Source organism: Monodon monoceros, unplaced genomic scaffold, assembly GCF_005190385.1.
Source record: "Monodon monoceros isolate NGI ecotype Baffin Bay Population unplaced genomic scaffold, NGI_Narwhal_1 Super_Scaffold_3, whole genome shotgun sequence".
NCBI classification, from domain to species: Eukaryota; Metazoa; Chordata; class Mammalia; order Artiodactyla; family Monodontidae; genus Monodon; species Monodon monoceros.
The window spans coordinates 45,697,135-45,724,057 of NW_021703780.1; the positions used below are offsets into that span (position 1 = coordinate 45,697,135).

The 26,923-nt window shown below is 35.4% G+C and overlaps 1 protein-coding gene across 3 annotated transcripts in view; it reads left to right on the plus strand.

The window, feature by feature from the left end:
- Positions 1–26,923, plus strand: part of KHDRBS2 (KH RNA binding domain containing, signal transduction associated 2) — a 730,387-nt gene that overhangs the window by 83,233 nt on the left and 620,231 nt on the right. For all 3 annotated transcript variants that reach the window (XR_003796745.1, XR_003796744.1, XM_029243151.1), the window contains exon 2: positions 14,684–14,811. Coding sequence is in view for 1 of the 3 variants with exons in the window: in XM_029243151.1 (XP_029098984.1) it covers positions 14,684–14,811 (128 nt within the window). In the remaining 2 variants the exon portion in view is untranslated. The remainder of the gene's footprint in view (positions 1–14,683; positions 14,812–26,923) is intronic.

Here is a 26,923-nt window from a genome sequence, read left to right on the forward strand (position 1 = left end):
AACTTTTTCTCACATATCAGAAAAGGAGAGTGGCAGGGGTGAGAGATGTTGAAAACACTTTTTGCTCTTCCTACCCTGAGAGAGATGTTGAAAACACTTTTTGCCTTTTCTACTTCCTCCTGTCGACACTCCAGTATCTTTTACAATAATCTTTGCACGGAATGCTCCTCAGACCATAGAGATGGCATTATGTTTAGCCATGTGATAATCAGTTGGGGTGACAGATGTCAAAGACAGCATAATTCATATGATAATGATTAGATAACAATAGTTTTGTGGATTCCTTTTAAATTTCCCTGGGTTTTGTAATACGTACTTGTCATTTGATATAGACCTTCGTTCAAATTTAAAATCCACTTTCACATGGATTTTCAGTTTGGCTTCAAGCATGTTGTAAGATAAATTGGTAGAATATTTACCTGCTCCCTTCAGGGCTAAATAGGTATTGGATTTTGTCATGTAAGGATGCTCACTCCCATTCCTTTACAGGACAGAGCCAGCAGTCTTGCTAGTCACGTAAGTTTGATTTGGTGGTAAAACAGACATTTACAACATGTATTGGATTATGTCTGGATAGCAAATTATAACATTTAAAATAATTAAATTTTTGTTATTAATGTGTTTATATATATATACATATATATATATAAATTTAGATAGTCTAAATTTATAGTATGGCTTACAGAGTCCTTTAATTTGTTTTTATTCACTGATATGTCCCAATCACCTTGAACAATGTCTGTCACATAATAGATAATCAATGTTTGTTGAATATACAAAATCTTGTTTGAAATGTGGATGCATAGATAAAAGTTTGACAGTAGCAACTGTGGGATTATTTAATCTTTTTCCATTCTGCTCTTTGCTTACTTGTATGTTATTCTTTTTCTACTAATAACATATTTATTACATATATAGTATAGATGTTTTATGTATGTGTGGGTAGGTAGATACATAGTTAAATATAATTAGGTGGAAATTTATAGCCTTGACTTGTTAAATGGTGCATATGCCAACACACTGCCTTGCATGTCTGGATGTGGAGAAGTCAGACCAACAGCAGTATGTCTACATGTGAGGTAAGGACAGGAAGTCAGTAGGGGAACAATGCCATCTGTCCGTCCATCCATCCATCCATCCATCCATCTCTCTCTATTATGTGTCTGTGTATCAATCATATATCTATTTCTATGTGTCAGTGATTGTATTATGTAGCATAATGCTTCTTATCTCATACTTGAATATGGATATATCATACTTGAATATACTTGCATGTATATTTGTATCCTGAAAATATTTTGAAAGGACACTGGAAAGACTGAGTAATGTCTTTGATATAAAGGGATAAAGAGATAAAAGATCAGGGGAGTTGCCACATTTCTATGCTTCTGAGGTACCCACAGATTATGAAGTTGAATTGAGTGGTCAATTATTAGTCAAAGTTGGTATGAGAATCTGAAGAACACAGTTTCTGAAAATTTAATGGCAAAATTCTTATTCACTGATATTTGGGAAATGGTGTAACTGTATTATAATAGTATTTCCAACTATAATCGAATGCGTGTACTAATGTGAAGTGTATAATTGGAATAAACACAAGCCCTATACTACTTAGTATGGATTTATTTTTAAGTAAAGTTACTTTTACATATTGCTGGAAAACTACATCTTAACAAATACTTATTGCATGTGCATTTAAGTAACTATGTAGAGTTTTTGACCCAAAGGGTTATTTAAAGATGACTTCTTGGATATCTGTAAAAAAAAAGATTTCTAAAATCAAGAAGATAGATTACACATCCTTGAAACATTTATGTCTTTAATTTTATGAAAGTGCATAACTTTGAAATATGTGAACATTGATATTGCTGAACATTGGCTGTCTTTTATAGAAATAGTCTTCTCTCCACTAGCTTAAGGCGTTAAAGAACTAATGACCTTATAATAGTAACTAGTGTTTTAAGGTTATAGGATAAAATGTTTCATTCTTCTAATCCATTTGTCCAAAGCAAAATTGAAAGTTTGATTCACAAATTTATTCAGTTTTGTTAAAGGCATGTATTTTTCTACGTATAGTTCATTGTGTTCTATTATTTATACTAGCTAGATGCCATTTATGTGATGTCTTAAAGTATCTTGGACATTTTAATATGAACTGTGCACTTTTGTTCTAAGCATCTTAACATTCACAACCCTTTCTTACAACTTTCAAAATGTCTTTTAAAAGTCTGCCACATCTGCCACATTTTAATTATACCTTTTCTGTTCTATTTTTATATAAACTTCTTTCATCTGTTTATATAAGCTTTAGAAGTTTTATCTCTACTCTAAAATCTGTATTCATAAATTCATGTACTTTGTCCTTACTAGACACACGGGAGGGCTTTCTTTTCTTTCTTTTTTTTTTGAATTTTATTTTATTTTTTTATACAGCAGGTTCTTATTAGTTATCCATTTTATACATATTAGTGTATATATGTCAATCCCAATCTCCCAATTCATCACACCACCACCACCACCCTGCTACTTTCTCCCCTTGGTGTCCATATGTTTGTTCTCTACATCTGTGTCTCTATTTCTGCTCTGCTTTAATGTTTATTGTCTGAAAGACGGGGCTCAAGAAAGCTCATTTTTAATGCTTAGTGTGATAAATAATCGAATTGGCTATACATGTCTTACTATAATAATAAACTCCTTCTGGACCCATTTTCTTAGAAGCAGTGTTCTCAGAGTAATCTTAAGGAACAGTTCCTGTAAATGATTGAGCATGTATTGTATATGATACCAGTTAGAATTCATGTTGATTTGATTGTACCACAGGAAAATACAGGTTTTTAGAAATACTGTTTGATCTATGTTCACAATAGAGTGTATAAGTTGTAACTTGATATTATGGTATATATCTTTATCACATTTGCCTCAGATTGTGTTGGCATTTTAGGGAAAACATAAGACTGTTAAGTTAGCTTACATATCCAAGGGATCTTGAAATTACCTGTATATGACAAATTCATTTATTATCATCTGATACCTTATTTTGAATTGAAATGTTCATGTTCTGAATCTTTGTTCTGAATTTTTCTCATAAGATTAAAAGCTTAAGTAGTCACTCTAATTATTGTACAAATTCTTTTGTCATTGTGATTTTTATCCTGCTTGGTAAAATGCAAGAGGACAAAGTAGATTATAGAATGACCAACATGGTTCCATCTTAATTAACCCTGGGCCAGAGGGGCCCTGCTCTGAGCGCTTTGCTCTGTGGAAGCCCCCTGTGGTTCTTCTCTGGCTGTACCTCCCCCTGTGGCAAGGAGCCTCATAGGACCAAATTGTTGTGCCCATGTAGAGTTGACGCCCCCACCCCCATTTTCTAGAACATATTCTAGACACACCTGAAACACCCAAATCCCTGCCCATTTGACCCCATACCCACTTCTAGGGCCTATTTAAATATATTTCTTGGGACTATCTTCCTGAGGGCAGACCTCATTGCTAGTGTATGAACATCTAGCCTGAAGGTTTCCAAGGAATGGCTACATTCAGGGGATGTATGGCTGGAGCTTGGTAGTGTGGACTGGGTGTCTCTCTTCCCATAGACAGACCACGCCACAGGGGTGCATACCCCGAGCCTAAAGAATGTGTGCAGGGGATGTATGGTGGAGCTTGGTGGTGTGGGCTGAGTGTCCATCTTTCTAAGGACAGACCATACCACAGATGTCCCCACCCCAGACCTAAAGAATTCTAATATATGGCTCTGTGCAATTTGGTCATGTGGGATGGATGTCCACACAGATGTGGGCTTCACCTTGTGGTACTGGATACAGCTGAGAGTAACCTGACTCTTCCCATGCCATCTGTTCTCGCACAGAACTTGAAGGAGTCTGAGACATCTAAATTCCATCAGGTCTTACACCTAAGTGTAAGTCTGCTGATTAGGAACTAATGAATAGTAATACCAATATTAAGTTGGAAGGGTATTTGTCATTGTAGAAGAATAGAGCTTATTTTATTTAACACTTTGTTAACTTGGTTTATAACTTTTAAATATTTAGCCTTATGGTATAAGGGCTCCTATTTGCACAATTACTACAGGCCCTGCAAATGGTAAGAGTTGGTCTAGACAGACGTTCCAAGTTTCATTTTATGAAAACAATATTCACTTTTTATTAAGGACTTGAGTTCTTTTTATTTATATAATTATAGATCCTACATGGAGCTTTGAGGTCACTTGGTCCACTCCCCTACCTAGAATGGAAGATCACTTTGTAGAATCCATGACAGATGATTATTCGATCTCTGTTTTAATATTTTTAGGCACAGTCAGCTTAACAACATGCAAAACATTGTTCCCAATTATTTCATTAATTTAAATTAAAAATAATTTCTAATGTTCAGTCCTGTTCTTTTTTCCCCCCAATTTGTTCATATGAAATAGAGCTAAGTGGCTGTGCTGTCCAGCCTAAACCAGGGAATCAGTGCTCAGGCACCCTTTTCTGTACTAAGACTTTCCTCTGGGGATGAGAATTCATGGATTTTTCTTAGTTGGACTGTGCACACTTCATATATTTTTATACATGCCATTCATTTTTATATTCATTCAGTGAAGATTTATTGAATATCCATTGCCCAAGGGCTTTTTTTCTTTCTTTAGCTCAGAAAAGATTTTCAGAGGGCTGTCATTATTTCACAATAATAATTTCAATTTTACTAGGATAAAAATATAATCTGTGCTCTATAACAAAATGTATTTATTTTTCTAGGGGAGAACTTTTGTTTGCTGACTAAGAAATTTCTGATTCAGTCTTCTTTCCTAAATTTATTTTATTAAAAACGTTAGTGATTTGGAAGAATTATGTAGTGATACTCTCTTCTAAAGAATTTGTGGTGGGAAACAAAGATTGGTAAGAGAATGTAAATATCAAAATGTAATTGATGTAGAAAATCCTGAGGCATCTACACGAAGATATTAGAACTAATAAAAAAAATACAGCAAGGTTACAGGACACAAGATTATACACAAATAAATTGTATTTCTGTGTCAGAGATGAATGATCCAAAATGAAATTAAGAAAATAATTCCATTTACAGTAGCATCTAAAAGAATAAATTATTTAGGATTGAGTTTGACAAAAGAAGTATAAGGAATTTATGAAGTTACAAAGCATTCTTGAAAGACGTTAAAGGAGACCTAAACAGAGGGAAATGCATCCCATGTCTGTGATTTGAAAGACTAAATATTATTAAGATGACAAAATTCCTTGATTGACATACAAATTCTTTGCAATTCCTATCAAAATTCCAGCTGCTTTCTTTCATACACTGGCAAATTAATCCAAAAATTCATATGGGAATCCAAGAGACCTAAATAGCCAAAACAGTCATGAAAAAGATGTACAAATTTGGAAAACTCATACTTCCTGATTTCAAAATTTACTACAAACTGATGTAATCAAGACAGCGTAGTATTGACAGTGTGGTATTGACATAAGGATAGACAGAAAAATCAATAGAATAGATTTGAAAATGCAGAAATAGATCTTCACACTATAGATTCTTAGGAAGGGTGCCAAGAACATTCAGTGTGGAACAATAGTCCTTTTGATAAATGGTGGTGGGGCAAGTGGATATCTACATGCAGCAAAATGAAGTTGGACCCCTACCTCACACCATATACAGAAAATTAATTCAACATAGATCAGAGACCTAAATGTAAGAACTGAAATTATAAAATTCTATGGGAATAAATCTTTTTGACCATGAGTTAGGCAATCGTTTCTTAGGTATGACATAAAAGGTGACCACAAAAGAGAGAGAAAAATTGGACTACATAAAAATTAAAACTTATGTGGCACAAATGATACCATCAAGGAAATGAAAAGAAAACACACAGAATAGGAGAAAATATTTGCAAATTACTGTGTGATAAGAGACTTGTATCCAAGAATATAAGGAAATCTTCAAATCAATAGGAAAAGACTGTTAATTTAAATAAAAATAGGCAATGGATTAGAGTATACATTTCTCCATAGAATATATGCAAATTACCAGTAATCACATTAAAAGATGTCAACATAGTTATTAAAAGTACAAATCAAAGTCAGAATGAGGTACAACTTCATACACACTAAGGTGGCTAAAATAAGATAGAAAATAACAAGTGTTGGATTTTAATATGATACAGTAACTTTGGAAAGCAGTTTGGCAATTGTTCAGAATGTTAAGCATATAGAAACTGTATGACTGAGTTAATTCCACCCCTCGGAATCTAGTCAAGAGAACTAAAAACAAATATCCACACAAAAACTGGTGCACAAATGCTCAAAACAACACTAGGTATTTTATCAAAAATGTAGAAACAACCTAAATTCCCATCAGCTGATGAATGGGGTAAAAAAAAAAAAAAGATGTATACATACAGTAGAATATTATTTGGCTGTAAAAAGGAATGAGGTACCAATATATGCTACAACATGAATGAACCTCAAGAGCGATATGCTAAGTGAAACAAGTGAGGCATAACAGGCCACACGGTGTGTGATTCCATTTGTGTGGAAAGTTCAGAAGAGGCAAGTCCATAGAGATAGAATTCTATAATTTATCATGACAAGCTATGCCGTTTGTGAGACCTATGGAATCAAGCCTACCTTAAGATGAAATTCAGGCTGAGTAGCAACCAGACACTGGCTCCCTTCTCTTAGGTCCAGGGATGGTTTCATTCCTCAAGGATTTACTGCTTTATTGGCGAGGAGAGGCAGAGGAACGCAAACTCAAAGAATAAAACTTTTCTCACTGCATCTAAAGAAGAGCAGCCAAAGACAGGCCTTTGTGTGCATTTGTTCAGCACCACGCCATGGTGATCAGAGGCCCTTCATAAGATATGGCCAGTCTGTTTTATCAGAGCTGCATGGGGATAACTAAAAAGAGGAATAGGAAGAACAAATGGAAAGTAGAATGGATCCAAGAAGCTAAAAAAAAAATCATCTTTAACTACTGTAGAAATTTTATTTTCTAATATAACCCTTGATTATTTGCCCTTGATTCATTATAGGAGCTTCCCTCTTTATTAGTTGGGAAAAGATGACTGGGGTCAAGGGAAAAGGTTGGTAAATTTTTTCTAAAGATTGGAAATCACTACAAACACCAAGCCCATAAATTATATCCTAGCTAATTTCAAAGCAATCCAACAAGGTAGGGGTTTATATATATATATATATATATATATATATATATATATGGAATCTCAGAATTTCTTCTATATACCAGTGTCATAATTGGGTACCATTTGCATATATTATTCATCAAGATCAATGCTCCTATAGCATTGACCCATTGAAGATGTATTCCCAGTTTATTATTTATGGCATTCATAAATGCTGCAAATGTATTTAATAAACTTGTGAATTTGGTTTACATAAGTATGGCTTATTGAAATATATAGGTAAGACATTAGGAATGGTATGAACAACAATAAAATAAACTATTCACTCTGATACTTGGAATTATAAGCCACTGGATAGTTAGCACTTGAGCACAGAGTGTTACTTCTTCTCCCTCCCAGTTACTTACACACAGTAAGACACTCTCTGTAACATTTGCTAAGTGATGAAAGTATTGGATGAAGAAACTGTGCCCTGGAGCAGATGAATGTGAAGCAGGTCATACTCAGTTCTATTTAAATGCTTTTTTTCTGTTGACATGTTAGGAATTTTTAACTCCAGTGAATAATAGCCCACCTTTATTCAATTCAGGAAAATTAAATACAAGGAGTGCCTGATGTAATTAGGCTTTTAAACATCTTGAAAATAAATGAAAACCAATTTAAGCACACCTGGGTGTAGTATTACTGTAAAATTAGTCAAAATGGTGAATATATTCTGATTTAGATAATTATCACAGTAAAATTAGGCTCAAAAAAAGTATTTTAATTTGAACAAACAGTGCAGCTTGAGCAGCTGATTTTAAATGTGTTGCTTTCTTTTTATTAAGATGGTGTATCCCAAGATACCTTTGGCAAAAGTAAAGTCTCTTATTTTTTCCCACAAACATAGGACATATGTTCTACTCATGCTTTAGAAATATAGTTGATTATGAATATGAGAAAATCAGAAGTAAATTATTAATGACTTCAGACTGCTCCCATGTAACATTAGTAATTCACTGGAAAAAATCAAATATATTGAGTAAAAAAGACCATCTTGAGAGCTTATTTTTCAATATTTTATATGAAAAATTATATACATTACATGTCAACTCAAAAGTTTCAGCCAACTTTCTAAACTACAATCAAAATTATAGCTAAACAGCAACGTATAGTAACGAAATCATGTTTGGTTGTAAAGTGCTTAAAATATCACCTAATGTTTACTAAAAAATAAGGGTGTAAAAAGTAGTTGTTTTGAATGCTCACCCCCTCTTTTAGATGTCAGTCCCTTTTCCCTTAGGCTTTCAAACATGAACATTCAAACATGAGATTAAAACCACTCCAGATTATAAAACTTATTGTATTGCATTTTGTGGAAATAAATATGAATTATAAAATGCTGTGTTTTGTGGAAATAAATGAGTTTTCCCATGTAAGCAATGATCTAAAAATCATTGTATTGACAGTCACATATATTGTATAAAGTTTTTGGCTTAAATACCAAGAGACATTTTTTCTAGAAAAACTTATTTGGACAGTCTGATGAGTAGTTCGATTTTGAGTTTATAGTTGATCATTTATTGTAATGGGTGCTGGGAGTAAAAAATAATAATAAATGTGATATGGTCCCTGGCCTCAAGGAAGTCACAGTTTAATGGTGGAAAACAGTTGTAAATAGAACAGTACAAAGTGATTAAAAGTGCTGTATTTAAAAAGTACAAAATGTTAAGGGAGACCCAGGATGGGATAGTCATGCAAGATGAGTGTTCAAGCTTTTAAAGACAGGAGAGTAGCCCTTCACCAATCAGAGGACACAGGAGGGATCAGGAGTGGCAAATTAAGGACTTTGGAAGCATGCTAAGGATGAATCTGCTTAGGGTCTGAGTGAGGATGGAACGCTGTGTGAGACAACACTAGATTGTGGCCAGAGATGAGAAAGGAATGGCTGATTGATTACTAGTGACAGGAAAAAAAATAAGAATTTAACCTTCAGTCAGCGAGAAGCAGGTACTTGTCAGTGCAGTGACACTCATTCATCCAACAAAGAAAATCTGATTGCTCAGTAGAGCCATGGAATAAACATGACACAAATACCATACTGCTATACAAAAGGGGAATGTGTAATGCTCAAATCTGTGTTTTAAAAAGCTAGCCAGGATGTGAAAGATAGTCATGCATGGTCTTCAAGGAAACTAGTTTAAAGTCTGCTGCCACAGGTGGAAGTGGATGGAAAGGGTCTGGAGTAGTGGAGAGCCCCTGAGTGGAGGCTGGGGTTGAGGGGCCCCAGTGGGACCAAGGGGACTCGGTGACTGTTGCCTGCACAGTGAGGAGGGTTAGGCAGCAGCTCATGGGTAATGGCTAAGATCCGTGTTCTTCTTGTTTTCGGGTGACCAGAAAGAATAAGCTTTAGAGTTAAGTTGAATTCAGTTAGAGTTTCAAGTGTCTTGGAAATTTTAGGGTGGAAATGTCAAGTCAGAAGTTTTAGAACTCAGAAAGGTAGTTTGGGCTCAATGTCTGAAAAGGTGAAAGGTGGCTGATGCAGATGGTCGTCAATGCAGATGGTGATTTTTTGATGATGGCCATTCTGACCTGTGTGAGGTGATACTTCACTGTAGTTTTGATTTGCATTTCTCTAATAATTAGTGATGTTGAGCATATTTTCATGTGTTCATCTTTTTTTAATTTCCTTTAAGTGTAAAGATTGTTCATTTGAGCTTTTTCTTGTTTTTTGAGGTAGATCTGTATTGCAGTGAACTTTCCTCTTAGTACACCTTTTCTGTATTTCATAGATTTTTGGTATGTCACATTTTCATTTTCATTTGTCTCTGGGTACTTTTTAATTTCTCCTTTGATTTCTTCATTGACCCAGTAGTTGTACAGTATCATGTTGTTCAGTCTCCATATATTTGTGATTTTTCCAGTTTTCTTCTTGTAGTTGATTTGTACTTTCATAGCATTTTCATTGGAAAAGAAGTTTGATCTGATTTCAGTCCTCTAATTTATTGAGACTTGTTTTGAGTCCCAGCATATGGTCTGTCCTTGAGAAAGTTTCATGTGTCCTTGACAAGAGTGTGTATTCTGCTGTATTTGGATGGAATGTGCTGTACAAATCTATCAAATCCATGTGGTCTAATGTTTCATCTAAGGTCACTCTTTCCTTGTTGACTTTCTGTCTCGATCTATCCATTGATGTAAGTGGGGTGTTAAATTTCCTTACTCTTATTGTGTTGCTGTCAATTTCTTCCTTTATGTCTGTTAATAATTATTTATATATTTTGGTGCTCCTTTTTAGGTATATATATATTTATTATGTCATCTTAATGAATTGTCTAGCGTTTTAGTTTTGTAAGATGAAGAAGTTATGGAGATCTGTTGCACAATAATGTGAATGTACTTATCACTACTGAGCTATACACTTAAAAATGACTAAAATGATAAATAATGTTATGTAGTTTTTACCATAATAAAGAGAATACCTTCTTACTGTACCTTCCATCTGACTTAAACCAATGAGTGAAGTTGTGCAAGGTGCATACAGGCATACCAACATTTAACTCTGTTGTAATCTCCACATAACCCTATGGTGTACTGTGGTGATAGCCACTAAAAATAAGTTAATGAATGCTAAAATAAATCCTTGAATCTACCTACCTATCTAAATATCTATCTATCTATATCTTAACACATAAACAGTGAAAGAAAAACAAAAATATTAAAATCTTTGTAGTTTAACATTTTTTAACAAAATTAAGCTTTCCTTTATGTATTATGTTTTTCCAACAATATGGAAGCCATATTTAAATAGAGACTGTATAAAAAAATAACTATATAAAATGACTCAACATCTCTATAAAAAACTGATTAGTTATTGCTGGATGATAATCAGTGCCTTTCCATTTTTATGGATACCTATATTGTCTGAACATTCCACAATAAATATGCATTAATTATGAAGTAAAAAAAGAATTACTTTAAAAATTTAAAGTAATTTTTAAATTTACAAAAGGAAAAGTGTGTATGCCTTATTTTCCATGGTTTTAAAATCAGGCAAGTTTGGTATATACCACTTTGTGACTATACAGTCGAGAAGTGCAATGACTGATCTATTAGTCATATGTTAATAGATACATCAGGGAAGATGAGATAATTCCCTGAAACTATCAAAAGGGCAAAATAAATATAAAATTCTTTTAAGGAAAACATAAAGATGGCCAAGAGGCACGTGAAAAGATGCTCAACATCATTAATTATTAGAGAAATGCAAATCAGAACTACAATGGCTTCACACTGGTCAGAATGGCCATCATCAAAATATCCACAAACAATAAATACTGGAGAGGATGTGGAGAAAAGGGAACCCTCTTGCACTGTTGGTGGGAATGTAAATAGATATAGCCAATATGGAGAACAGTATGGAGGTTCCTTAAAAAACTACAAATAGAACTACCATATGACCCAGAAATCCCACTACTGGGCATATACCCTGAGAAAACTATAATTCAAAAAGACACATGCACCCCCGTGTTCATTGCAGCACTATTTACAGTAGGACATGGAAGCAACTTAAAAGTCTATCGACAGATGAATGTGTAAAGAAGATGTGGTACATATACACAATGGAAAATTACTCAGCCATTAAAAGGGAGAAAATTGGATCATTTGCAGAGATGTGGATGGACTTAGAGACTGTCATACAGAGTGAAGTAAGTCAGACACAAAAAGACAAATATTGTATATTAATGCATATATGTGGAATCTAGAAAAATGGCACAGATGAAAGTGTTTGCAAAGCAGAAATAGAGACACAGACATAAAGAACAAACATATGGATTCCAAGGGGGGAAAGGGGGATGGGATGTATTGGGGGATTAGGATTGACATATATACACTATGTATAAAATAGATAACTAATGAGAACGATGCTGTATAGCATTGAACTCTACTCGATGTTCTGTGGTGACCTAAATGGGAAGGAAATCCAAAAAGGAGGGTATATATGTATGCATATGGCTGATTCACTTCGCTATACAGCAGAAACTAATAAAATATTGTCAAGCAATATACCCCAATTAAAAGGAAAAAAAACGAAAAGAAATTTTTAAAGGAAAGTATAGAAATTAACAGAAAAATCAGTGGAAATGGTATTTCATCCAGCCCCATTTCTTGATGGAAAACTTGTTGGAATTAATCATCAAGTGATCAAATTTCAAATGTCTAAAAATGCCTAAGTGGTAGCTTTGTAGAGAGCAAATAATATCAGACAAATTTAATTTATATCTGTGACAGAGTGACAAGGATAAACCAATAGGAATTGCATTGAATCTGTACATTGCCTTGGCTACTATAGTCATTTTGACAATATTGATTCTTCCAACCCAAGAACATGGTATATCTTTTCATCTGTTTGTGTCGTCTTTTATTTCTTTCATCAGCATCTTATAGTTTTTGGAGTACAGGTCTTTTGTCTCCTTAGGTAGGTTTATTCCTAGATACATTTTGTTTTTGATTAGATGGTAAATGGAATTGTTTCTTGAATTTCTCTTTCTGATCTTTCATTGCTAGTGTGTAGAAATGCAAAAGATTTCTGTGTATTAATTTTGTATCCTGCAACTTTACCAAATTAATTGATGAGTTCTAGTAGTTTTCCGGCAGCATCTTTAGGATTTTCTATGTATAGTATCATGTCATCTGCAAACAGTGACAGTTTCATTTCGTCTTTTCCAATTTGGATTCTTTTTATTTCTTTTTCTTCTGTTATTTCCATGGCTAGAATTTCCAAGACTATGTTGAATAAAAGTGGCAAGAGTGGACATCCTTGTCTTGTTCCTGATCCTAGAAGAACTGCTTTCAGCTTTTCACCATTGAGTATGATGTTAGCTATAGGCTTGTCATATATGGCCTTTATTATGTTGAGGTATGTTCCCTCTGTAATTTTCTGGAGAGTTTTTATCATAAATGAGTGTTGAATTTTTTCCAAAGTCTTGTCTGCATCTGTTGAAATGATCATATCGTTTTTATTCTTCAGTTTGTTGATGTGGTGTATCACACTGATTGATTTGTGGATACTGAAAAATTCTCACATCCCCAGGATAAATCGCACTTGATCATGGTGTATGATCCTTTTAATGTTTTGTTGGATTCAGATTGCTAATATTTTGTTGAGGAATGTTTATCAGTAATATTGGCCTATAATTTTTCTTGTGTGTGTGGTATCTTTGTCTGGTTTTGGTACCAAGGTGATGGAGCTTGGGAGTGTTCCTTCCTCTGCAGTTTTTTGGAATACTTTCAGAAGGATGGGTGTTAGCTCTTCTCTCAACATTTGATAGACTTTGCCTGTGAAGCCATCTGGTCCTGGACTTTTGTTAGTTGAGAGTTTTTTAATCACGAATTCAATTTCTGTTCATTTTTTCCTATTTCTTCCTGATTCAGTCTTGGGAGATTGTACCTTTTTAAGAATTTGTCCATTTCTTCCAGGTTGTCCATTTTATTAGCCTATAGTTGCTTGTAGCAGTCTCTTACAAACCTTTGTATTTCTGTGGCAAATAAATTAATTTTAAAAAGGAAGGAAGGATAAATAGTGTACGTTTGCTTAAAAGATATTCAGGACTTTCCTGGTGGTGCAGTGGTTAAGAATCTGCCTGCCAGTGCAGGGGACATGGGTTCAAGCCCTCATCTTGGAAGTTCCCACATGCCACAGAGCAACTAAGCCCATGCACCAGACTACTGAGGCTGCGCTCTAGAGCCCACAAGCCACAGCTACTGAGCCTGTATGCCACAACTACTGAAGCCCACACACCTAGAGCCCATGCTCTGCAACAAGAGAAGCCTGTGCACCACAATGAAGAGTAGCCCCCATTCGCCACAACTAGAGAAACCCGTGCACAGCAACGAAGACCCAATGCAGACAAAACTTAAGAAATAAAAAAAAAATATTCACTTTGGGAAGATTCTCATAAGGATAAATTAGTATTTCCTCTTAAACATCTATGTAGGTAATTTCATGTTGATGAATATGAATGATATAATTTACAGATTTAATCCTTTATGTGACTTTTCTGTGACTCCTCTTTTTAATTGGATTTAAGTTTGTTAGAATATAAAATAGCATACTGTTTATCTCTACTACCCTACTTTAGATAATGGATGATTTCTATTTTCAGTTATTTTTCCTTAGGAACAATTCTGACTAAAAACAAAACATTTAGCGTTAAAATATATTTGTTCTATTCATTGCTCCTAGGAAATTTATGTTTGCTTAGATATTTTAAATAATTAAAGGGAATATTCTTTCTCAAATTTTGTTTGAAGATGTTAAAAGTTAATTAAATGCATCCTTTGTTTCACAGAAGACAGTTGTATCTTCAGTCATTGCTTTTTGGTTTTAGTTGATATAGATCATTGTACAGACAGTACAGTAGCATAGCTTTCAGTCCCTTTATCAAGGTTCTTCAAAATCTTATTTAAGAAAGGGAGTGATAAGAACAGTCAGTGTATTTATGATGACTTCTTATTTCATTTAATGTTTTTCTTGTGAATTTTTTTCAGAAATTGAAAAATTTCAAGTTTCTGATGGAAAAAAGGAAGATGAAGAAAAGAAATATCTTGATGTCATCAGCAACAAAAACATAAAGCTCTCAGAAAGGGTATTGATTCCTGTCAAACAGTATCCAAAGGTACTGTAATATATGCTTTGTTCACATAGAATTAAGAAAAAATTGATAAAAATAAGACTTGATGGTTTATTCATTGTCTTTCATGAAATAAATGTGTAAAGCTTCATTTTATTAATATATACAAATATATGATACTGACATAGAAGAAGGAAAACTCTTTGAAAGTACAATAATTTTCAACTGATGGCTGTATTTTTATTCTGTGAATATGGGAAGCATAACTAGATATTTTAATCATTTATTTAATGTGTAAATCATTTGACAATTTGATTTTTCAAATATGCGCACTCAATAATGTTTTGGTTCATGTTAAAATGCATATTCTTATTGCAAAAGGGAGTAGAATTACTGCTACTGTCAATATACAGCATTAGCCAAACAGCAGAGAATTATTATATTTAGGAAGGTAATATAGTCTTTATTAGACCCTTGGATTGTAATCTCTAGTCTTCTATATTCAGAGTCCATTTATATAATGATTATGATAGTATTTTCTTGAAAATACTTTTTCACTGGACACTTTGTCATCATGTGATATTTTTATCAGCATAATCATTATTGTAAAATATAACATTTCAATAGCATGGTTTCATTACTTATATTCATAAATTCCAATGGTTGAAAGCAGTTTCTTTTTTTAATTTTTTTTCAAGTAAATTACCTAAGCAAAAGAAAAAAGGAAACTCAAAGATTTAAGCTGGTAATTAACTTTCTGAAGAGTGTATCTGAAGCAAAGACCATATAATTATCCTAATAATAAAGATTACAGAAATAAATGCTGTAGTTTACCAATTGTCTTCTAATATGATAAAGTTTAGTAAATACAATTAAGTAGAAGGTTGTGTTTATAATTATTTCAAACAGAATAAGCTGTTACAGCACATCAAACCATAAAATTTAACTTTCAGATGAGGTTTTTTGGGCATACACGTTTTTGGTTTTTGTGTTTATTTTGAGCTAGACTTACACTATTGCAAGATAGGTACATTCAATAGATATATATTGATAATTTAAATTTTATGAAATTTACTTTACACTTATGTTTTAAAATATTAAATTGGGCTGTCATAGAAATGTACATGAAAAGTTTTACTTAGTAATGAAATATGGTAGAAATATGATGGGGCATTGTGTCTTTTTTAAGGAACCTGGTTAATTAAACCTTTAGAGTCTAGATGGAGTACAGGTTCCTTCTTTAAATCATATATTTAAATATTACATAACTTGATACTTTTTCTCAGAATAATACTTGTCCATTCTTTGGATATGAGAAAGCTCGTGATAGACTCAGTATCTGCTTCTCAATAAAATGTAGCTCTATATCTCTGGCCAAGTTGTGTTGGCGTTTCAAGTCCTGATAGCTCTCCAAGTGATGGGTGTGAGTGATGTTATGCTGAATATTACAGTAGTAGTTTATACTTGATTCATAATGATGACTACTGAAACAAGAATATTTTATGGTGTCAATTTTTGTGTGATATTTAATTTCATAATTTATAGGAAGGTTTTTAAACAACAAAACCACCTATTATTCATATTGAAATAAACCATGTCTCACTAGCAAATTATTGTACCCCCTTGAATTTTTAGAATCACAGAATGCTTAAGCTGAGACTAATCTTGGAAATCACAGAATATATAAAACTTCTATTTTACAGATGTGGTAACTAATTATGACTTGCTCATAAAAAATTCACAAGTAATTGTGAACTGCTCAAAGAAATAATCTTTGCTCTAGATGGAATGCTTCACGAGGCTGCTGTTATTTTAAATTCTTCATTTTTTGTGAACCATTACATTTTTAACTTGACTAAAAATGCTCAAATTTTACATGACTTTTTCATATAAAGTGTGGAAGAAAGTTAAAACCGATAGCTCCTAATGATTAATAGTTTTACGGAGTATTATCAAATAACAATTTATGCCTTATAAAATCTACCATTTTTATGAATATAATGAATATAATGCCAAACTTCTTTATTTATTACGGTGATGTGCATTTCATACATCTAATTATCACACATAGAGAACTCTTAGAGCCCTTTTACAGAAAAAGAATACTGAGAAACACAATCATCTATCAAGTTGACCTACATTTGTTTTTGCTTGTTTTTATACTATAACAATAAAATTAAAATCAACGTTTTGAAAACAATATTTACTTTCAAAAGCGGTGTTTCTCTCCTGCTGACTGAATATCTGTGGTATTAAGATTATAATCTCTAATCTTGAACCGTATTTGCTGTGCATTTGTGAGCTGTAACACGTGTAGTGTGGTATGATCCTGTGAACTGTTGAGCAGGACACAAGAGTATGGGTTCAAGGTTTACTCTTTTAAAATAAAAAGTGATGCACCCTTTAGGGGTCCATCAGGGAAAGGCCTGCCTCACACGTCTTCTCCCACAGCTGTCCCTGCCCTTGATGCCTGCTGTGTGGACTGACAGTCCATGTGGTGATGACATCATCCTCTCCAACAAAGAGTAATATAGAATTATGGGAATTCTTGAGGAAATGACCTCATCCAGATTTTAATACTTGACCTTTTACGGACAGATTTTGTTTCAATTAGTCTCTAATTCAAGTTAGTTTGCTGACTTAATTGAGTAATTCAAGGAACTGAGAGAAATTTAAGATTTAAATTATAGAAAATATAAGAATACTTTTCACACACATTAAGAATGATTTATCTAGTGTTTTGTAGTTAATCACTTAATTTGGAGGAAAAAAGCCATATTAAATTATTTTAATGGACAGTTTTTCTTGTTTGTTTTAATTTTTTTGTTTGTAACAAGATTAGTAAATAAATAGACTTTGTATATCTATTGTTTACATTTGCAAATGTTTTAGAATCAGAGTGATTATGTCTTGATGGTCAAATCTCTAAGGAGGCAATGTGGTCAGTATGTTCCTCTATAATCCTGAGATTAGTGTGGAAAACTCACCACCTTTAACATTAGCTCTTTCTCCCTGAATCCACACACACGGCACTTTATAGTCCAATATACATTTACTTCTTTCAAATTTGGATAATTCCAACTCTTATGCATATTGTAATCAGAATCAGTTTACAGTCTCTGTCAGGCAAGTGGTGGTTGTAACTCTGTTTTTTTCTGTAAACTTTGCACATGTGAATTTGGTCATGGCTTCTTATATTGAGTTGTTTGTAGTGTTGGAAGTATGTGTATTGAGTTTAGTTGCTTTTGAAAGTGTATTAGGGCATTATGATTTAGTGTTGATGTGCTAGGAGATTACATATATAGAAAAAGAAGAGAAGTGTAGCTTGGGGCATAAATTTGATATTAATGAAGACAGTCTTCATCCTTGCAAGAAGCAGAAAAAAGTGACTTACAGGACATAAGAAACTAAGATACACAAAATGTTGGCTGCTGTGTTCTGTTTTGTTCTGCTAGAAGGATGACTATCGCAAGCAGGCATCCATGCAGAAGGATGCCCGTCACAAGCATGGGCACAGTGAGGAGGGTCAGAGGATGGGGCAGTACTGCCTCCACCTGCTGGAGACCTGCCTGTTGCTATTGTACCTATTTGTCCATCTGGGCAATTCAACCTCTCAGTGTCTTTTAAAAATACCTTTTTGATGTTGCCTTTAGAATCCTCTGAAATACATCAGACATCTTCTTCAATTAAATTTGCCCCAAGGCCCACATTTTATTTCTTGACCCAAATTACTGCCAAATTTTAAAGCAATAAATTGCCGGGAGCATAAATCAGCCCCCAAAATTTAGCCCCTTTTAAGATCAAATGCAGCCGTGTCCCCCTGTGCTGCTTTTGAAATCAATTCCTTATGTAGATTAATGCAGAAAATTAAAGTTCCAAAATATGTTCAAAAACACCACACTTGCTCTATATTTTGTCTTTGCCTGCTCAGTCCCAGAGAGAGGGGCTGCCTTCTGTGCCTGGTTTGAAGCACTCTCCGCAGCCTGGCATGTCCTCCCACAAACCTTGTTTCCTTCTCTGTACTTTGAAAGATGAAAACCAAAACCTGTTATTTTTTCTAACTTTTTAAGTAATTATCAGAACATTTAAGAATGGTTAATAGGATGATGAGTTAAGGTGGCAGAGGAGTAGGAGGATGTGGAGTTCATCTCTCTCCACAGATGCATCAGGAATACAACTGTAGATGCAACAGTTCTCACAGAACACTGGCTGAATGCTAGCAGAAGACCTTGAACAACAGAAAGGACTATAAAATTCTTGCATAACTGGGTATGACAAAAAAAAAAAAAGGTAGAGGATGAGGAGAGGAAGTGGGACAGGACCTGCACGCGCAGTTGGGGAGCTGAAGCAGAGGAGAGATTCCTGGATTCGGGGAAACCCCTCTCTGACAGGGAAATCAATTGGGACAGAAGGGAAGCATTTGAGGCTGTTGGAAGAGGGTGAAGCGGCTGATCTGTGACAGATGCAGCAGACTCAGAACTACACAGACAGTCCGTACTGTGGCCCTACGTGCCCCGGACTGGGACGTGTGTTCACAGGTGTGCAAGGGAGCTGGGAGCTGGAGCATGGGGATTGGAGAAGAGGCCTGGGGCGAGAACTGGTGTTGGCTGTGGGAAGACAGACTGAGGGGACAGGAGGGAAGAAATCCACAGCAGGGAATGCCTACAGAGGAAGACCAGACTGCCATGGAAGCAGGCACTACTGCTGAGTCACACTCAGGGGGAGGAGCCACTATTGTAGCCTCTCTGTCCCCTCATGCTGGCACCTGCCAACGGACAATAAAAGAAGCCCTCTCAGGGCCAGCCCTCGCATGCCAGCTTCCGGGCACCAAAAATAGCCTGGCCAGGGCCAGCCCTCATGCACCTTATGCCAGGTGCCAGAAAAGGCCCTCACTAGGGCCATATCTCTTGCACCCATGGTCGCTGGCTTCCCTGCACATTTGGCACCACCAGGGCTCCTGCCATCCAAGCAGTCATACCACCTCTGCGCCTGGTCCTCACTGGGGCAGAGCCATGAGCTCCAAGGCATCCTCAAGACCAGACTCCTGTGGGTGGACCACATGCAGAGTTGGGGATAAAACCAAAGCTGAACCCCAGGGATGGGGCGACTAAGAAAGAGGATTGAAAATCTTTCCATGAGCTGTACAAGCTGCAGATTAAATCCACATGATCAGCTAGACCCTACGTCTATCCAATATCTGAGTAGACAATGAGTGTTCCCACAAATGAAAACAGTCTATCTCTGGCAGCTGTGGAGTTTGGGGACAAGAACACACAGGAATTGGGCCACATCAGAGTCTGCGTGGTCCCCACAGGGCCCACAGCAGGTCCAGGGACCAGCCCAGAGGCAGAGGAGGGCCTCCTGGGGAGGCAGAGGTGAGCTGTGGCTCATGGCGTGTGCAAGGACACTTAACAGCTGAGACCCCAGGGAAACATAATTATTACTATTACTTTTATTATGTTTTGATTCATTCTCTTATTGGTTCTAGCTTTTTTTTTTTTTTCAGTTTATTTTGGGGGGAAATCCTCATGTTTTATAACATTTTAAAATTTTTTTATATATTTCTGTTTTCACTTTTCTTTTATGTTGTTCTGTGTTCTTTTCTCTCATTTTTTTTCTTTTTCCTTCATATATTTTGTATTTTAAAAAAATTTCCCATTTCTACTTTCCTTTTCTGTTGTTTTGTTTTTTCCCTTTTTTAAAAATTATTTTTATCAGTTTGTTCTGTTTCTTTGCTTTATTCTTCAGTTGGCATACTTCTTTGGTTTTGTTTTTAGGTTTTGTGTTTTTGTTAGTTTTGATTCTAATTCTTTGATTTCGTTTTTAGGTTCTTCAGTTTCTCTGGTTGTTCTTTTGCTTTTTTTGTTTCTGTTTTGTTTTTTTTCCTGTTTTTGTTTGGTTCTGTTTTTCTTTCTTCTGCATGTGTGTGTGTTTCCTTGTTTCTGTTGTTGGTTGTTTGATTCTGTTTTTACCATTTGTCTGGGGCCTTGTTTGTATTTTTTTTTCCTTTATTTTACTTTAATATATTTTGTATCTTATTTTTTTACATTTCTATTTCTATGTTGCTTTTCTGTTGTTCTGTCTTCTTTCCTCGTTTTCTTTTTTTTTAATCATTTTTGTCACTTTGTTTCTTTGCTTCATTCTTCAATTGGCACTCTGCTTTGGTTTGGTTTTTTTGGTTTTGTGTTTTTGTTACTTTTCTTTTTAATGGTTTGATTTCATTCCTGGGTTTGTTTGTTTGTCTGGTTGTTCTCTTGCTTTTTGCTTTATTTGGCCTGTTTCTTTTGTGTGTGTGTGTGTGTGTGTGTGTGTGTGTGTGTGTTTCCTTGTTTCTGTTTCTGTTTGTTTGATTTTAATTTTTACCATTTGTCTGGGGCTTTGTTACTGTTTTAAAAAAATTTTTTTAATCACCTTTATTGTCAGGATGAGTGACTTGCAGGGTCTTGGTTCCCTGACTGGAAGTTGGGCCTGAGGCTCCAGGGTGGAAGCACTGAGTCCAGGATGCTGGACCATGAGAGAATTCCCTGCCCTAGGGAAGATTAATCACCAAGTGCTTTCACGGAGGCCTCTATGTGAATCCAAGACCCAGCTCCACCCAACTGCCTGCAGCTCCCAGGACTGAATTCCTCACACCAAACAACAAATAAGACAGGAAGACAAAACTACGCATCAGCATACAGATGACCTAAAGTCATACTAAGCTCACAGACACCCCAAAACATACCACCTGACACAGCCCTGCTCATCAGAGGGAAAAGACTAAGCTCCATCCACTAGAATGCAGGCACCAGTCCCTCCCATCAGGAAGCCTAAGCAAGCCACTGGACCAACCTCACCACTGGGGGCAGAGAACAGAAGCAAGAGGAACTACGACCCTGCAGCTGAGGGATAGTATACCTCAAATACTGTAAATTAGACAACGTGAGAAGACAGGGAAATATCTTGCAGGCAAAGGAGCAAGATAAAAACCCACAAAACCAGGGCTTCCCTGGTGGCGCAGTGGTTGAGAGTCCTCCGGCAGATGCAGGGGACACGGGTTCATGCCCCGGTCCGGGAAGATCCCACATGCCGCGGAGCAGCTAGGCCCATGAGCCATGGCCACTGAGCCTGCACGTGCATCCGGAGCCTGTGCTCCGCAACGGGAGAGGCCACATCAGTGAGAGGCCCACGTACAGAAAAAAAAAAAAAAAAAAAAAAAAAAAAACCCACAAAACCAAATAAATGAAGAGGAACTAGGCAAATTACCTGAAACTACTAAAGAGAGTAAATATGAACCAAAATCTTGGAAATAGAATAGAGAAAATACAAGAAACATTTAACAAGAACCGAGAAGAACTAAAGAGCAAACAAACAGTAGTGACCAACACAGTAACTGAAATTAAAAATAATCTAGAAGGAATCAATAGCAGAATAACTTAGGTAGAAGAACGGATACCTGAGCTGGAAGTTAGAATGGTGGAAATAAATGCTGCAGAGCAGAATAAAGAAAAAATAATGAAAAGAATTGAGGACAGTCTCAGAGACTTCTGGGACAATATTAAGCACACCAACCTTTGAATTATAGGCGTCCCAGAAGAATAATTTAGAAAGAAAGGGTCTGAGAAAATATTTCAAGAGATTATAGTTGAAAACTTTCCCCAAACGGGAAAGGAAATAATCAGTCAAGTCCCAGAAGTGTAAAGAGTCCCATACAGGATAAACCCAAGGAGAAACATGCCAAGACACATATTAATCAAACTAACAAAAATTAAACAAAATGAAAAAATACTGAAAGCAGGAAGGGAAAAGCAACAAATAATATACAAGGGAATCCCCATAAGGATAACAGCTGATCTTTCAGCAGAAACTCTTCAAGCCAGAGGAGAGTGGCAGGATATACTTAAAGTGATGAAAGGGAAAAACCTATAACCAAAATTCCTCTACCCAGCAAGGATCTCATTCAGATTTGATGGAGAAATCAAAAGCTTTACAGACAAGCAAAAGCTAAGAGAATTCAGCACCACCAAACCAGCTTTACAACAAACGCTAAAGGAACTTCTCTAGGCAGGAAACACAAGATAAGGAAAAGACAAACCCCCCAAAATTAAGAAAATAAAAGGAACATACATATAAATAACTACCTTAAATGTAAATGGATTAAATGCTGCAACCAAAAGTCACAGATTGGCTGAATGGATACAAAAACAAGACCTGTATTTGTGCAGTCTACAAGAGATCAACTTCAGACCTAGGGACACATACAAGCTGAAAGTGAGGGGATGAAAAAAGATACTCCATGAAAATAGAAAACAAAAGAAAGCTGGAGCAGCAATTATTGTATCAGACAAAAGAGACTTTGAAATAAAGACTGTTACAAGAGACAAGGATACTACATAATGATCAAGCGATCAATCCAAGAAGAAGATATAACGATTGTAAATATTTATGCACCCAACATAGAAGCACCTCAATACATAAGTCGAATGTTAACAGCCATAAAAGGGGAAATCAACAGTAATACGATAATAGTAGGGGACTTTAACATCCCATTTACACCAATGGACAGATCATCGAAAATGAAAACAAATAAGGAAACACAAGCTTTAAATGACACATTAGAAAAAATGAACTTGATTGATATGTACAGAACATTCCATCCAAAAACAAGAGTACACTTTCTTCTCAAATGCACGTGGAACATTCTCCAGGATAGATCACTTCTTGGGTCACAAATCAAGCCTTGGTAAGTTTAAGAAAATTGAAATCATATAATGCATCTTTTCTGACCACAACACTATGAGACTAGATATCAGTTACAGGGAAAAAACTGTGAAAAATGCAAACACATGTAGGCTAAACAATATGATACTAAATAAACAATAGATCATTGAAGAAATCAAAGAGAAAATCAGAAAATATCTAGAAACAAATGACAATGAAAACATGACTACCCAAAACCTATGGGATGCAGCAAAAGCCATTTTAATAGGGAAGTTTATAGCAATACAATCCTACCTCAAGAAACAAGAAAAATCTCAAATAAACAACCTAACCTTATACCTAAAGCAATTAGAGAAAGAAGAACAAAAAGAAAAAAACCCAAAATTAGCAGAAGGAAAGAAATCATAAAAATCAGATCAGAAATCAATGAAAAAGAAATGTAGGAAACAATAGCAAAGATCAATAAAACTAAAGGCTGGTTCTTTGATAAGAAAACAAAATTGATAAGCCATGGCAGGCTCATCACGAAAAAAAGGGAGAAGACTCAAATCAACAGAATGAGAAATGAAAAAGGAGAAGTAACAAATGGCACTGCAGGAATACAAAGGATCATGAAAAATGGCTACAAGCAACTATATGCCAAAAAAATGGACAAGCTGGAATATATGGACAAATTCTTAGAAATGTAAAACCTTCAAGGATGGAACCAGGAAGAAATAGAAACTATGAACAGATCAATCAAAAGCACTGAAATTGAAAATGTGATTACAAATCTTCCAACAAACAAAAGCCCAGAGCCAGATGGCTTCACAGGTGAATCATATCAAACATTTAGTGAAGAGCTAACACCTATCCTTCTCACACTCTTCCAAAATATAGCAAGGGAGGAACACTCCCAAACTCATTCTACGAGTTTACCATCACCCTGATCCCAAAACCAGACAAAGATGTCACAGAAAAGAAAATTATAGACCAATATCACTGATGAAGAGAAATGCAAAAATCCTCAACAAAATACTAGCAAACAGAATCCAACAGCACATTAAATAGATCATATACCACGATCAAGTGGGGTTTATCCCAGGAATGCAAGAATTCTTCGATATATGCAAATCAATCACTGTGATACACCATATTAACAAATTGAAGAATAAAAACCATATGATCATCTCAATAGATGCAGAAAAAGCTTTCAACAAAATTCAACACCCATTTATGATAAAAACTCTCCAGAAAATGGGCATAGAGGGAACTGACCCCAACATAATAAAAAACCGTATATGACAAATCCACTGCCAACATCAATCTCAGTGGTGAAAAACTGAAAGCATTTCCTCTAAAATCAGGAACAAAACAAGGATGTCCACTCTCACCACTTTTATTCACGTAGATTTGGAAATCCTAGTTATGGCATTCAGAGAAGAAAAAGAATTAAAACAATCCAAATTGGAAAAGAAGCAGTAAAACTGTCACTGTTTGCAGATGACATGATACTATACTTTGAAAATCATAAAGTGGCCACCAGAAAACTACTAGAGGTAATCAATGAATTTGGTAAAGTAGCAGGATACAAAATTAATACACAGAAATCTCTTGCATTCCTATACATTAGCAACAAAAAGTCAGAAACAGAAATTAAGGAAACACTCCCATTTACCATTGCAACAAAAAGAATAAAATACCTAGGAATAATCCTACCTAAGGAGGCAACAGATCTGTATGCAGAAAACTATAAGGCACTGATGAAAGAAATTAAACATGATACAAACAGATGGAGAGATATACCATGTTCTTGGATAGGAAGAATCAACATTGTGAAAATGACTATACTACCCAAAGCAATCTACAGATTCAGTGCAGTCCCTATCAAACTACCAATGGCATTTCTCACAGAACTAGAACAAAAAAATTCACAATTTGTAGGGAAACACAAAAGACCCCAAATAGCCAAGGCAATATTGAGAAAGAAAAATGGAGCTGGAGGAATCAGGCTCCCCAACTTCAGAATATACTACAAAGCTACAGTAATCAAGACAGTATGGTACTGACACAAAAACAGAAATATAGATCAATTGAAAAGGACAGAAAACCCAGAGATAAACCCACATACATATGGTCACCTTATCTTTGATAAAGGAGGCAAGAATATACAATGGAGAAATGAGAGCCTCTTCACTAAGTGGTGCTGGACAGCTACATGTAAAAGAACGAAATTAGAACATGTCCTAACACCATACACAAAAATAAATTCAAAATGGATTAAAGACCTAAATATAAGGTCAGACACCATAAAACTCTTAGAGGAAAACATAGACAGAACACTCTATGACATAAAGCACAGCAAGATCCTTTTTGACCCACCTCCTAGAGTAATGGAAATAAAAATAAACAAATGGGACCTAATGAAACTTCAGATCTTTTGCATAGCAAGGGAACCATAAACAAGATGAAAAGAAAACCTTCAGAATGGGAGAAAATATTTGCAAACAAAGCAACTGACAAAGGATTAATCTCCAAAATATACAAGCATTTCATGCAGCTCAATATCAAAAAACAAACAACCCAATCCAAAAATGGGCAGAAGACCTAAATAGACATTTCTCCAAAGAAGATATACAGATTGCCAACAGACACATGAAAAGATGCTCAACATCAGTAATAATTAGAGAAATGCAAATCAAAAGCACAATGCGGTATCACCTCACACTGGTCAGAATGGCAATCATCAAAAAATCTACGAACAATAAATGCTGGAAAGGGTGGGGAGAAAAGGGGACCCTCCTGCACTCTTGGTAGATTATAAATTGATACAGCCACTATGGAGAACAGTATTGAGGTTCCTTAAAAAACTAAAACTAGAACTACTATATGACCCAGCAATCCCACTACTGAGCATATACCCTGAGAAAACCATAGTTCAAAAGGAGTCATGTACCACAATGTTCATTGCAGCATTATTTACAATAGCCAGGACATGGAAGCAACCTGAGTGTCCATCGACAGATCATTGGATAAAGAGGAAGTGGCACATACATAAAATGGAATATTACTTAGCCATAAAAGGAAACGAAATTGAGTTATTTACAGTCAGGTGGATGGACCTAGAGTCTGTCATACAGAGTGAAGTAAGTCAGAAAGAGAAAAACAAATACCATATACTAACACTTATATGTGGAATCTAAAAAAAAAATAAAAATGATTCTGAAGAACCTAGGGGCAGGACAGGAATAAAGATGCAGACTTAGAGAATGGACTTGAGGACACGTGGAGGGGAAGGGTAAGCTGGGATGAAGTGAGAGAGTGGCATTGACATATATACACTACCAAATGTAAAATAGATAGCAAGTAGGAAGCAACCACATAGCACAGGGAGATCAGCTTGGTGCTTTATGACTATCTAGAGGTGTCAGATAGGGAGGGTGGGAGGGAGCTACAAGAGGGTGGGTATATGGGGTTA